The sequence below is a fragment of the Pipistrellus hanaki genome (genome assembly GCF_964339955.1).
Source record: "Pipistrellus hanaki genome assembly, chromosome: 9".
Classification (NCBI taxonomy): Eukaryota; Metazoa; Chordata; class Mammalia; order Chiroptera; family Vespertilionidae; genus Pipistrellus; species Pipistrellus hanaki.
In genome coordinates this window covers 77,917,361-77,931,294 of record NC_140511.1, presented here as the reverse complement: position 1 = coordinate 77,931,294, position 13,934 = coordinate 77,917,361, and the positions used below count along the sequence as shown (strand labels likewise).

At 52.5% G+C, this 13,934-nt stretch overlaps 1 protein-coding gene across 17 annotated transcripts in view; it reads left to right on the top strand.

The window, feature by feature from the left end:
- The window catches only part of LOC311628517 (uncharacterized protein), a 130,308-nt gene that overhangs the window by 35,615 nt on the left and 80,759 nt on the right, over positions 1-13,934 (top strand). For 12 of the 17 annotated variants that reach the window (XM_084895737.1, XM_084895739.1, XM_084895745.1 and 9 more), the window contains 8 exons: positions 1,812-1,920; positions 2,484-2,734; positions 4,934-5,042; positions 5,627-5,877; positions 8,108-8,216; positions 8,801-9,051; positions 11,265-11,373; positions 12,899-13,149. In XM_084895737.1, the coding sequence (XP_084751863.1) occupies positions 1,812-1,920; positions 2,484-2,734; positions 4,934-5,042; positions 5,627-5,877; positions 8,108-8,216; positions 8,801-9,051; positions 11,265-11,373; positions 12,899-13,149 (1,440 nt within the window). The remainder of the gene's footprint in view (positions 1-1,811; positions 1,921-2,483; positions 2,735-4,933; positions 5,043-5,626; positions 5,878-8,107; positions 8,217-8,800; positions 9,052-11,264; positions 11,374-12,898; positions 13,150-13,934) is intronic. The other 5 variants (XM_084895742.1, XM_084895733.1, XM_084895741.1 and 2 more) reach the window with 5 other exon arrangements.

Below are 13,934 nucleotides of genomic sequence, written 5' to 3'. Positions count from 1 at the left end.
CCACCCAAATTAATATAAGATGTTGGCTCAGCTTTAACCCCTTCCTCCTTGCCATTTCTCAACACAAGATAGTAAGGATTGAAACCCCAGAGGTCCCTGGTCTTTCTGCTTAATCACAGCACCTCCAGGGCAGGAGGATCAATTATGGGGTTATCTATCCATAGAGGGGAATGACAGGAAGTAGAGGAGGTTGCAGATAGAAACTAAGGATTTCTTGCTCAGGTGGGGTCTTTGAGGTGAACAGTTACCCATCCAGGTGGACCTGTTGAGTAGCAGTTGGACGTGTGAGTGTAGAGTTTCAGGCTGAGGTGGGGGTGGAGATAGAAGTTTCCAGGCTGCACTTGGGAACAGTACACAGAGCACAGTGATCCCTGAGGCCATGGTTTCCCATCGTCCCCCTCAGCTCTGCCACCACCTCCCTCTGCAGAGCTGGAGCCCAGGTAGAGCCCTGACCACAGAGCCATTCCCACTTTCACCCCCAGAGCTCTGCCCCAGGAGCCCAGGCAGGAAGCCCCCTCCCTTATTACCCCCATCAGGACCAAGTGGCCCACCATGGAGGCTCATGCCAGCCCTGGAGTGGGTGGAACAGAAGTCTGGGGATTGGTCAGGAAAATGTGGGGTCACATAATCTGGAATATGATGACCCTGAATAAAGTCAAGAGCAAAAGATGAACTAAGAAATGAATTCCAGAGAAGCTTCCAGGCTATGTGACCATTGTAGGATATGGACATGAAATGAGGTCAAAGGGAAGCTGGCCCTGGTCTCAGATTGGCTCCTGGGGTGAGCGCTGTAGGAGGTTTACTGAGGTCACAGATAAACAGAAGATAAACTGAAAAATCTCAAATCAGGAAGTGTTGTGCCCTGAGCAGGGACACTGAGGAGTGGGGGACGGAGGGGGGGGGGAAATGGGGGGGGGAAGGAAATGGAAAGGGGACCTGAAAAGAACGGGGCAGAGAAGACCCAGAGCAGCCCCTGCCAACTAAGTGGTCCTGGGCAAGTCCCTCTGCCTCTCTGTTCCCAGTTTGCCCAGCTGAGCACGTGAGTGCTACTTCCTTCCCCTGGGCCTCGGAGGGTGGCAGTTTTGGGAGAAATGTGTCAGCAGAGCCTGCTGTGTGACTGTGAGCCCTGTCCCCGGGGCAGGAAGCTGGGCAACAGCAGTAGGGCCTTCTCCAATGCTCAGGGGCCCTTAGGAAGCTGTCACCTGCTGTCTGTCAGTTCAGAATATTCAGGGCCCATGTGCCGGGGCTGGGGAGGGCAGAGTGTGAGGTGGTGGCTGTTGGAGCATGCACAGCCAGGGCAAACACATGATGGAGACATGAGGGACAGTGTGTGAGAGCAGAGAAGCTCAGACTCACCTGGACAATGTTGTGGGAGATGGGACTGGGCCCCATTCTCAGGGAAGGGGTTTTACATACATGGGTTTGAATTACCACCCTCCAGACACACACACAATACACCTGTATATGTGTGTCTGCTTCCTAGTGTGTGCATGTACATGCAACATACAACATATCCATGCACAATAAACACAGATACACACCCATGCCTTTCATACACATTCTGGACAATCTTCACTCTCCCAATGCACAAGGTCATTTTCCAGGCTTCCATTTACTCGCAGGGAAACCTCTAGAAGCTACAGCACACTAGGAGCTCAAATGGGAAATGAGTCTCTTCCCCCATCAACCCCCCACATGCTCTACATGGGGTGAGCATCAGTAAGCAAATCCCTAGGCGGAGCTGCAGCTCCTAGGCCAGGCCTCTGCCACTGCCCTGAAATCTCTCACCTTCCCTGGCTGTTCTCTTGCAGCTTCGTGAAGAGCCCAAGCCTGGAGACCTGACTGAGATTTTCCGAAATGGCTACCAGCACTGGGCCCTCTATGTGGGCGATGGTTATGTGATCCACCTGGCTGCCCCAGGTAAGGGGGTTGAGAGTATATCTTTCCAAAGATTTGTTACCATGATGAGAACAATTCAAAGCCAGATGCCACTCTGGGAACCGGTGTTGATTTCTCCCTGAGCTGTGCTTGACCTCACCTTTGTCCATGATCCTTGGAGGCATCTCAGTGGTCCCTCGGGTCTACTCACAGCAGGGTAAGAGGTCCATGAGCCTCAGCAAAGCTGGGCTTCATCAGCATTTGGAGCTCTCAAGCTCCATGCCCTTCAGCTGGACGTGCGTAGAGATTAATCCAGCAACGTATCTTGGTGTCCAAGTCTCATTAAGGAGAATGATCAATAACGGTAGATAATGTCCATTCATACAATGGAGAACAATAGGAGCTTCTGGCCTTCAAAATATTCATTAGTTTGAAAAATTATCCCTAGCTTGAAAAATTATTAAATAAAAGGAGTAAAATCAGATTGGTGAAGGGACAGAACCAAGCTCAATAGTGTGATCCCCTGGCCCTTCCTCCCTGTCTGTGTCTCCTCTCTCCCTCCCTGGCCTCCCTGCAGTTGCTGGTACTTGTGTGTCTGATTCCAGGGGAGAACTCTGAGTCTGGCGCCCCCACCGGTTTAGGGGTAGTGAAAAGGGAGCTCCTCGTGGACGTGGTGGGACAATACTTCTATGAAGTCAACAACCACTTGGACCACCTGTACAGACCTCGGCCCATAAAGGACATGCTCAGTTCTGGGATTGAGATGGTTGGTATGGAGATGGAGTACAGTGTTCTGAGCAGGAACTATGAGCACTTGGTCACTGAACTGAGATATGGCAAGGCCCACAGCCGGCAGGTAAGGCCTTCCGTTAGAGGCTCCCTCTATCTTCTGATGGTTTCCTTGTGATCATGTGACAGGGCTGACTGCTGGAAGAAAATTTTGCTCCAAATGATGTAAAATTATGCTCTCTGCTTCCTGCTGGCTGACAGTTAGACTGTCTGAAATCAAATCTCAAATCTGATCGTGATCAACTAAGAGTCTTTAAACAGGTCACGTCCTCTCTGGCCTCAGTTTCCCCATGTGCAGAAGGAGGGGATGTTGGAGGACCTCTGGGGCTCTGACCACCTCTATCTCTTTAGGATCCTTTACCTCTAAGACCCGCCCTAAAGGCAGCTACTCATACCCTGTGTGCTGTCAGGGAAAGTCTGGGCCAGCCCTGCACCATGACAGGTGTCCTAAGGCCCCAGAGAGCCCTCGGGCAAGAGATGTTCACCTCTGTGGCCTATGTAGGAGCTCAAGAAGGTCTGGACACATGCTTACCCCTCTCCTCTTTCCCCTCTTACCAACACACAGCGAGTTAAGAGACAGAAACAGGATTCAATCCCCAGCGGTGCCTGCTCTTTCTGCTGAACCACAGCACCTCCAGGGCTCACAGCCCCTGTGACTGGGTGATGGGAAAAGGAGGAGGAGGTATGGTAGGGAAATTAAGGAGTTGATGCTCATGTGGGGTGTTGAGGTGTACATTTGGACATTCAGGAAGAGCTGTTGAGTAGCAGTTAGACATGTGAGTCTGGAGTTCAGGCTGATGTTGGGGTGGAGATAGAAGGTTCTAGGCTGCACTTGGGAACAGTACACAGAGCACAGTGATCCCTGAGACCCTAGTTTCCCATTGTTCCCTTCAGCTCTGCCACCACCTCCCTCTGCAGAGCTGGAGCCCAGGTAGAGCCCCGACCACAGAGCCATTGCCACTTTCACCCCCAGAGCTCTGGCCCCAGGAGTCCAGATTGGAAGCCCCCTCCCCAACTCACCCCCATCAGGACCAAATGGCCCACCCTGGAGGCTCCCACAGGCCCTGGAGTGGGTGGGACAGAAGTCTGAAGGTTGGTCAGGAAAACATGGGTCACATAAGTGGGAACAGAATTGACCTGAATGAAGTCATGCGGCAAAGATGCTCAAAGAGGTGAATTCCTGAGAAGCTTCCAGGCTAAGTGACCATTGTAGGATATGGGCATGGAATGAGGGCAAAGGGAAGCTGGCCCCTGGTCTCACATTGGGCTCCTCCGGTGTGTGCTGCAGGAGGATTTCTGAGGTCACACACAAACAGGAAGAGAAACTGAAAATTCTCAAATCAAGAAGCCTCAGTGCCCTGGGCAGGGACACTGAGGAGCAGGGAGAAGGTGAGCAATGATGGAGGGAGAAAAGGGGACCAGGAAGGGACTGGGAAAATAAGACCCAGTGCAGCCACTACCCACTGAGCGTCCCTGGGCACATCCCTCTGCCTCTCTGATCCTCAGTTTTCCCAGCTGAGCACGTGGGTGCTGCTTCCTCCCCCTGGGCCTGGGAGGGTGGCAGCTATGGGGGAAATGTGCGGGCAGAGCCTGCTGTGTGACTGTGAGCCCTGTCCCCAGGGCAGGAAGCTGGGCAACAGCAGTAGGGCCTTCTCCAATGCTCAGGGGCCCTTAGGAAGCTGTCACCTGCTGTCTGTCAGTTCAGCATCTTCAAGGGCCCGTGTGCCAGGTCTCAGGAGGGCAGAGTGTGAGGTGGTGCCTGTTGGGGCCATGCACGGCCAGGGCAAACACATGATGGAGACATAAGGGACAGTGTGTGAGAGCAGAGCAGCTCATACTCACCTGGACAATGTTGTGGGGGATGGGCCTGGGCCCCAAGCTCAGGGAAGGGGGTTTACATACAGGCTGTTGTGTTACCACCTCCAGACACATACACAATACACCTATGTGTGTCTTCATCCTCTTTGTGTGCATGTATACAGTACAAACATGCCCATGCACAATGTCACATCCACACATGCTTTACAAAAACATTGTGAACAAATCTTCGCTCTCCCAATGCACAAGGTCATTTTTCCAGGCCTCCAGTTATTCCCAGGGCACCCTCTAGAAGCCACAGCAAGCTGAGGACCTCACAGGGGACTTAAGTCCCTCCGACACCCACGCACACATTCTTCCCATGGGGTGAGCATCAATAAGCCAATCCCCAGCTGGGCCTCTGCAGCTCCCTGAAGTCTGCCTCACCTTCCTGGCTGTTCTCTTGCAGTTTCGTGAAGAGCCCGAGCCTGGAGACCTGATTGAGATTTCCCGCATTGGCTACTCCCACTGGGCGCTCTATGTGGGCGATGGTTATGTGATCCACCTGGCTCCCCCAGGTAAGAGGGTGGAAAGTGTAACTTTCCAGATTTGTTACCATGATGAGAACAATTCAAAGCCACATGCCACCCTAGGAACCCGTGTCAGTCCTCCCTGAGCTGTGCTTGTCACATGGTACATCCATGTCACTTGGAAGCATCTCAGTGGTCTCTCGGGTCCTGACTCAGCAGGGAAAGTGGTCACTGGCCTCAGTGAAGCCGGGCTGGGGCCGCATTGGACACTCTCCAGCTCCATGACCATTAGCTGGGCGAGCTGACAGATTATCTAAACCAGCAGCGTCTCTGGGTACCCACAGTCTCATAAAGGACAAGGGTCAATGATGGTGGATTGGTCAACTGGGTGATATCCATTCATATCATGGAGCACAGTAGCAGCCACTGACCATCACAGTATTCATTAGCTTGAGAAAGTAGTCAGCTCATTAAGTAAAAGAGTAAAATCTGTGAATCCTCTCATCACATTGGTGAAGCGATAGAACCAGAACTCAATAGTGTGATCCCCTGGCCCTTCCTCCCTGTCTTGTGTCTCCTCTCTCCCTCCCTGGCCTCCCTGCAGTTGCTGATACTCCTGTGTCCGATTCCAGGGGAGAAGTCTGAGGCTGGAGCCCCCACCGGCTTAGGGGTGGTGAAAAGGCAGCTCCTCCTGGACGTGGTGGAAAACAGCTCCTATAAAGTTAACAACTATTTGGACAGTCTGTACAAACTACGACCTGTAAAGGAGATGCTCAGGTCTGCGGAGAAGATGGTTGGTAAGGAGATGGAGTACAGTGTTCTGCGCAGGAACAGTGAGCACTTTGTCACCATTTTGAGATATGGAGAGTCCAACAGCCGGCAGGTAAGGCCCTCTGTGGGGGGCTCCCTCTCCCTTCTGAAGGTCTGCTTGGATAAGAAATGTCAGGCATCAGAATCCAGAAGAAAAAACTACCCCAAATGATGTAAAATTATGCTCCATGCTTCCTGCTGGCTAGGCGTTAGGATGTCTGAGATCAAATCTCAGGATTATTCCTGATCCACTCAGGGTCTTTGAACAGGTCACTTCCTCTCTGGCCTCAGTTTCCCCATGTTCAGAAGGAGGGGATGTTGGAGGAACTCTGGGGCTCTGGGCTCCTCTATCCCTTTAGGGTCCTTTGCCTCTAAGACCCACCCTAAGGGCAGCTCCTGATGCCCTGTGTGCTATCAGGGAAAGACTGGGCCAACCCTGCACCATGACAGGTCTGCTGAGGCCCCAGAGAGCCCTCAGGCAAGAGATGTTCAGGTCTGTGGCCTATGTGAGAGCTCAAGAACATGTTATATAAAGTCTGGGCACAAGCTTACCCCTCTCCTCTTTCCTTCTTACCAACACACAGCTCCTTAACAGACACAAATATTATTCAATCCCAAATGCTCCCTGCTGTTTCTGCTGAACCACAGCACCTCCAGGGCTCACAGCCCCTGTGATTGGGTGATGGGCAGCCTGGATGGAGGAGAATGAGGGGAGGAAGAGATTTGGGAGGGAAATTAAGGATTTGATGCTCATAAGGGGTGTTGAGGTGACCATTAGACATCCAGGTGGACCTGTTGAGTAGCAGTTGGACATTGGAGTCAAGTTCAGGGCATAGATTGGGGTGGAGATGGAAGTTTCCAGGCTGCTCTTGGGAACAGTACACAGAGCACAGTGGTCCCCGAGGCAATGGTTTCTCATCGTTCCCCTCAGCTCTGCCACCACCTCCCTCTGCAGAGCTGGAGCCCAGGTAGAGCCCAGACTACAGAGCCATTCCCACTTTCACCTCCAGAGCTCTGGCCCCAGCAGCCCAGGTAGGAAGCCCCCTTTCCTACTCATCCCCATCAGGACCGAGTGGCACCACATGGAGGCTCACACAGGCCCTGGAGTGGTTGGGATAAAAGACTGGGTGTTTTTCCGGAAAATGCATGGTCACATAATCGGGAACTGATGACCCTGAATTAAGAGGAAGAGATGAACCATGAGGAAGAGATGAACCAAGCAGTGGATTCCAGAGAAGCTTCTTGGCTATGTGACCATTATAGGATATGGGCATGGAATGAGGGCAAAGGGAAGCTGGCCCCTGGTCTCAGATTGGGCTCCTGGTGAGAGCGCTGTAGGAGGTTTGCTGAGATCACACACAAGCAAGAAGAGAAACTGAAAATTTTCAAATCAGGAAGCTATTCTGTCCTGAGCAGGGACACAGGAGCAGGGAGGAGGTGAGCAAGGGAAGGAGTAAAGGGGACCTGGAATGGACGGGGCAAAGAAGACCCAGAGCAGCCACTGCCAGCTGAGTGGTCCTGGGCAAGTCCCTCTACCTCTCAGTTTGCCCAGCTGAGCACGTGGGTGCTGCTTCCTCCACCTGGGCCTGGGAGGGTGACAGCTATGGGGGAAATGTGCGGGCAGAGCCTGCTGTGTGACTGTGAGCCCTGTCACAGGGGCAGGAAGCTGGACAACAGCAGTAGGGCCTTCTCCAATGCTCAGGGGCCCTTAGGAAGCTGTCACCTGCTGTCTGTCAGTTCAGCATCTTCAAGGGCCCATGTGCCAGGTCTCAGGAGGGCAGAGTGTGAGGTGGTGCCTGTTGGGGCCATGCACAGCCAGCACAAACACATGATGGAGACATGAGGGACAGTGTGTGAGAGCAGAGAAGCTCAGACTCACCTGGACAATGTTGTGGGGGATGGGCCTGGGCCCCAAACTCAGGGAAGGGGGTTTACATACAGGCTGTTGTGTTACTACCTCCAAACACATACACAATACACCTATGTGTGTCTTCATCCTCTTTGTGTGCATGTATACAGTACAAACATGCCCATGCACAATGTCACATCCACACATGCTTTACAAAAACATTGTGAACAAATCTTCACTCTCCCAATGCACAAGGTCATTTTTCCAGGCCTCCAGTTATTCCCAGGGCACCCTCTAGAAGCCACAGCAAGCTGAGGAACTCATAGGGGACTTAAGTCCCTCCGACACCCACGCACACATTCTTCCCATGGGGTGAGCATCAATAAGCCAATCCCCAGCTGGGCCTCTGCAGCTCCCTGAAGTCTGCCTCACCTTCCTGGATGTTCTCTTGCAGTTTCGTGAAGAGCCCAAGCCTGGAGACCTGATTGAGATTTCCCGCATCGACTACTCCCACTGGGCGCTCTATGAGGGCGATGGTTATGTGATCCACCTGGCTCCCCCAGGTAAGAGGGTGGAAAGTGTAACTTTCCAGATTTGTTACCATGATGAGAACAATTCAAAGCCACATGCCACCCTGGGAACCCGTGTCAGTCCTTCCTGAGCTGTGCTTGTCACATGGTACATCCATGTCACTTGGAAGCATCTCAGTGGTCTCTCGGGTCCTGACTCAGCAGGGAAAGTGGTCACTGGCCTCAGTGCAGCCGGGCTGGGGCCGCATTGGACACTCTCCAGCTCCATGACCATTAGCTGGGCGAGCTGACAGATTATCTAAACCAGCAGCGTCTCTGGGTACCCACAGTCTCATAAAGGACAAGGGTCAATGATGGTAGATTGGTCAACTGGATGATATCCATTCATATCATGGAGCACAGTAGCAGCCACTGACCATCACAGTATTCATTAGCTTGAGAAAGTAGTCAGCTCATTAAGTAAAAGAGTAAAATCTGTGAATCCTCTCATCACATTGGTGAAGCGATAGAACCAGACCTCAATAGTGTGATCCCCTGGCCCTTCCTCCCTATCTTGTGTCTTCTCTCCCCGCCCCTGGCCTCCCTGCAGTTGCTGATTCTCCTGTTTCTGATTCCAGAGGAGAAGTCTGAGCCTGGTGCCCCCACAGGCTTAGGGGTGGTGAAAAGGGAGCTCCTCGTGGACGTGGCGGAAAACTGCTCCTATAAGGTCAACAACAACTTCGACAGTCTGTATAAACCACGGCCCATAAAGGAGATGCTCAGATCTGGGAAGGAGATGGTTGGTAAGGAGTTGGAGGACAGTGATCTAAGGAGGAACAGTGAGCACTTTGTCACTGATCTGAGATATGGCAAAGCCCGTAGCCGGCAGGTAAGGCCTTCTGTGGGGGCACCCTCTATCCTGTGGAGGTCTGCTGGGGGGAGAGGTGAGAGGCCTCTGCATCCACATGAAAAAAATTACCCCGAATGATCAAAAATTATGCTCCCTGCCTCCTGCTGACTGGGAATTAGGATGTCTCAGAAGAAATCTGGGGTCTGTTCCTGGTCCACTCCAGGCCTAAGTTTCCCCATGTGCAGAAGGAGGGGATGTTGGAGGAACTCTGGGGCTCTGGGCTCCTCTATCCTTTTAGAGTCCTTTGCCTCTAAGACCCACCCTAAGGGCAGCTCCTGATGCCCTGTGTGCTGTCAGGGAAAGACTGGGCCAACCCTGCACCATGACAGGTGTCCTAAGGCCCCAGAGAGCCCTCAGGCAAGAGATGCTCAGGTCTATGTGAGAGCTCAAGAACATGTTATATAAAGTCTGGGCACAAGCTTACCCCTCTCCTCTTTCCTTCTTACCAACACACAGCTCCTTAACAGACACAAATATTATTCAATCCCAAATGCTCCCTGCTGTTTCTGCTGAACCACAGCACCTCCAGGGCTCACAGCCCCTGTGATTGGGTGATGGGCAGCCTGGATGGAGGAGAATGAGGGGAGGAGGAGATTTGGGAGGGAAATTAAGGATTTGATGCTCAGAACGGGTGTTGAGGTGACCATTAGACATCCAGGTGAACCTGTGGAGTAGCAGTTGGACATTGGAGTCAAGTTCAGGGCATAGATCGGGGGGGAGATGGAAGTTTCCAGGCTGCACTTGGGAACAGTACACAGAGCACAGTGGTCCCTGTGGCTATGGTTTCCCAACGTCCCCCCAGCTCTGCCACCACCTCCCTCTGCAGAGCTGGAGCCCAGGTAGAGCCCAGACCACAGAGCCATTCCCACTTTCACCCCCAGAGCTCTGGCCCCAGCAGCCCAGGTAGGAATCCCCCTTTCCTACTCACCCCCATCAGGACCGAGTGGCCCCACATGGAGGCTCACACAGGCCCTGGAGTGGTTGGGATAAAAGACTGGGTGTTGTTCTGGAAAATGCGTGGTCACATAATCTGGAACTGATGACCCTGAATAAAGAGGAAGAGATGAACGAAGCAGTGGATTCCAGAGAAGCTTCCAGGCTATGTGACCATTGTAGGATATGGGCATGGAATGAGGGCAAAGGGAAGCTGGCCCCTGGTCTCAGATTGGGCTCCTGGCAAGAGCGCTGTAGGAGGTTTGCTGAGGTCACACACAAGCAGAAAGAGAAACTGAAATTTTTCAAATCAGGAAGCTATTCTGTCCTGAGCAGGGACACAGGAGCAGGGAGGAGGTGAGCAAGGGAAGGAGTAAAGGGGACCTGGAATGGACGGGGCAGAGAAGACCCAGAGCAGCCACTGCCAGCTGAGTTGTCCTGGGAAAGTCCCTCTACCTCTCAGTTTGCCCAGCTGAGCACGTGGGTGCTGCTTCCTTCCCCTGGGCCTGGGAGGGGGGCAGCTATGGGGGAAATGTGCGGGCAGAGCCTGTGTGTGACTGTGAGCCCTGTCCCCAGGGCAGGAAGCTGGGAAACAGCAGTAGGGCCTTCTCCAATGCTCAGGGGCCCTTTGGAAGCTGCCACCGGCTGTCTGTCAGTTCAGCATCTTCAAGGGTCTGTGTTTCAGGGCTGGAGAGAGCAGAGTGTGAGGGGGTGCCTGTTAGGCCAATGCACACCCAGGGCAAACACATGATGGAGACAAGAGGGTCAGTGTGTGAGAGTAGAGAAGCTCAGACTCACCTGGACAATGATGTGGGACATGGGTCTGGGCCCCAGCCTCAGTGGAGGGGGTGTACATACAGGCTGTTGTGTTACCACCTCCAAATACACACATAATACACCTGCATATGCATGTCTGCATCCCTGTGTGTGTATGTTTTTGGAACACACAACAATTCTAAGCATAATAAACTGATAGACACACATGCATCAGACACATTCTGGAGAAATCTTCACTTTCCCAATGCCCAAGGTCATTTTTCCAGGCTTCCAGTTACTCACAAGGAAACCTCTTGAAGCTACAGCAGGCTGAGGACTTCACATGGGACATGAGTTTCTCACCCCACACCCCCAGTCCCCACACACACATGCTTCCATGGGGTGAGCATCAGTAAGCAAATCCCCAGGCAGAGCTGTAGCTCCCAGCTGGGCCTCTGCCGCTCCCTGAACTCTGTCTCACCTTCCTGGCTGTTCTCTTGCAGCTCTGTGAAGAGCCCGAGCCTGGAGACCTGATTGAGATTTTGCACATCGGCTCCTCGCACTGGGCCCTCTATGTGGGCGATGGTTATGTGATCCACCTGGCTCCCCCAGGTAAGGAGGTGGAAAGTGTAACTTTCCAGAGATTTGTTACCATGATGAGAACAATTCAAAGCCAAATGCCACCTGGGAACCAGTGTTGGTTCTCCCTGGGCAGTGCATGTGCTCACTGTACATCCGTGTTCCTTGGAGGCATCTCAGTGGTCTCGCAGGTCCTGACTCAGCAGGGACAGAGGTCTGTGGGCCCAGAGAAGCCAGGCTGCACCCACATTGGACACTGTCCAGTTCAGGCCATTAGCTGGGCGAGCAGACAGATCTCTCTGAACCAGCAGTGTGTCCCGGTCTCATGGAGGGACTGCCTCTCAGGTTGTGTCCTGTGCTCAAAGGACATCACAGAACAGGGCGTCCTGAGAGAGTTTCCTGAACACCCCCCACGCAGCAGCTCTCCCAGGTCACACGTCACAGAGTCACACACACACACACACACACACACACACACACACATTAGCACCTGGACCCTGATGTGGCGCAGGGAGAGCAGAAGCAGGATGACAGGCAGTCAGAGGAGTGGGTAGGGCCCATATGAGTGTACTGTCCATGACTGGAAGGTGCTGGGATGAGACCGCGGACTGGGAGGCACAGGGGCTGGTACCCAGCAGAGCAATGGCACCAACACTTCGGATAGCAAGCGTTTGCATTCTTGCTGTACAGAAACCGTCTCATGATCACAAGAATCTCCTTTTAACTGACCGGGTTCCTATACACTGTCACCTACACTGACAAGGTTGAAAACTGTCAGCATTGATGGTAAATAGTAAACAAAACCCCCTAATCCAGACAACACTTAGAAGGCTTGGAACAGGGAGGTGAGTGTGAGGAGCGGGTCCTGCTTGTGTGGGAGTGAGCAGGTTGTGCTTCCTCAAGGGAGGTGCTAAGTGCAGCATCAGCCTGGGGACTCACACACAAAGGAGCCTGCTGGTTAGCGTGCTCCTCAGTTCCCTCCTCTTAGAGAGCAAATCCCGGCTCCAGGCTCAATGGACTGGACACCACCAGCTGGAAGCGCTGTGTGGCCTCCCCATGTGGCCAGAGCTGGGCCAGAGAAGGCCGATAATGCCTCAGGTCCAATATCAGTTCTGAAATGGAGATGAGTTTTACCATGAAATTCAAAAGGAGAATTAGTGAGGGAGTGTATGAAATTTGCACAGCAGAGTCTGAAACCCAGTGGGACCAGAACAACTGTGAGCTCTCTCTCAAACACACAAGTGCAAAGATGAACAAATAAAATTTACTATTGTTTACAATGGATAAGCTCAGCCAATAGTAGAGACTTGGTCAACTAGATGGTGTCCATTCACATAATGGAACACAGTGGCAGCCACTGACCATCACAACATTGATTGACATGAAAAGTACTCACAGCTCCTTAAGGGAAAGAGCAAAATGATGGAATCCTCCAATCCCATTGGTGAAGGGACAGACACCAGAGCTCAATAGTGTGATCCCCTGGCCCTTTCTCCCTGTCTTCTCTCTTCCTCCTTGGCCTCCCTGCAGGTGCTGATACTCATGTGTCTGATTCCAGGGGAGAAGTCTGAGGCTGGTATCCCCACCAGCTTAGGGGTGGTGAAAAGGGAGCTCCTCGTGGATGTGGTGGGACAATACTTCTATAAAGTCAACAACCACTTGGACCACATGTACAAACCTCGGCCCATAAAGGACATGCTTGGGTCTACAACGGAGATGGTTGGTCAGGAGATGGAGTACAGTGATCTGAGCATGAACAGTGAGCACTTTGTCACCGATCTGCGATATGGCAAGGCCCATAGCCGCCAGGTAAGGCCCTCACTGGGGATTTCCTATCCCTTCTGGAGACCTATTTGATGTAGGGGTAACAGGTCTGACTAGCCAGCAGAAAAATTACCATGAATGATGCAAACATGAGCTCTTGGGGTTCCACTGGCTGGGAGTTAGGTGTTGAGAGCAAAATTCAGGTTTGCTTCTAATCCTCTAGGGGTCTTTGAACTGTGTACTTTCTCTCTGGCCTCGGTTTCCCCATGTGCAGAAGGAGGGGATGTTTAAGGGACCTCTGGGGCTACCCTTTAGTTTTCTTCGCCTCTAAAACCACTCTAAAGGCAGCTCCTGATGCCCTGTGTGCTGTCAGGGAAAGTCTGGCCAACCCTGCACCATGACAGGTGTCCTAAGGCCTCAGAGAGCCCTTAGGAAAGAGATGGTCAAGGTCTGTGGCCTGTGTGAGAGCTCAAGAACGTTCTTCTAAGATGCTGTGCAGATGAGTGTTCATGGGCAAGTCTCCCTACATCTCTGATCCTCATTCCGCATGTGAAGAAATGGGTATTCCCTCCTCTAACCAACATATTAATGTAAGATCTGGGCACAGCTTTAACCCCTTCCTCCTTGCCCTTTTACCAAAACAAGCTAGTAAGGATGCAATCCCCAGTGGTCCCTGCTCTTCCTGCTGAACCACAGCACCTCTTGGGCTAGAGGTCCAGTAACTAGGTCACGGGCGAACCTAGAAGGAGGAGAATGAGGGGAAGAGAAGGTTGGGGATAGAAATTAGGGGTTTTATGCTCAGGTGGGATATTTGAGGTGATCAGTTAGAC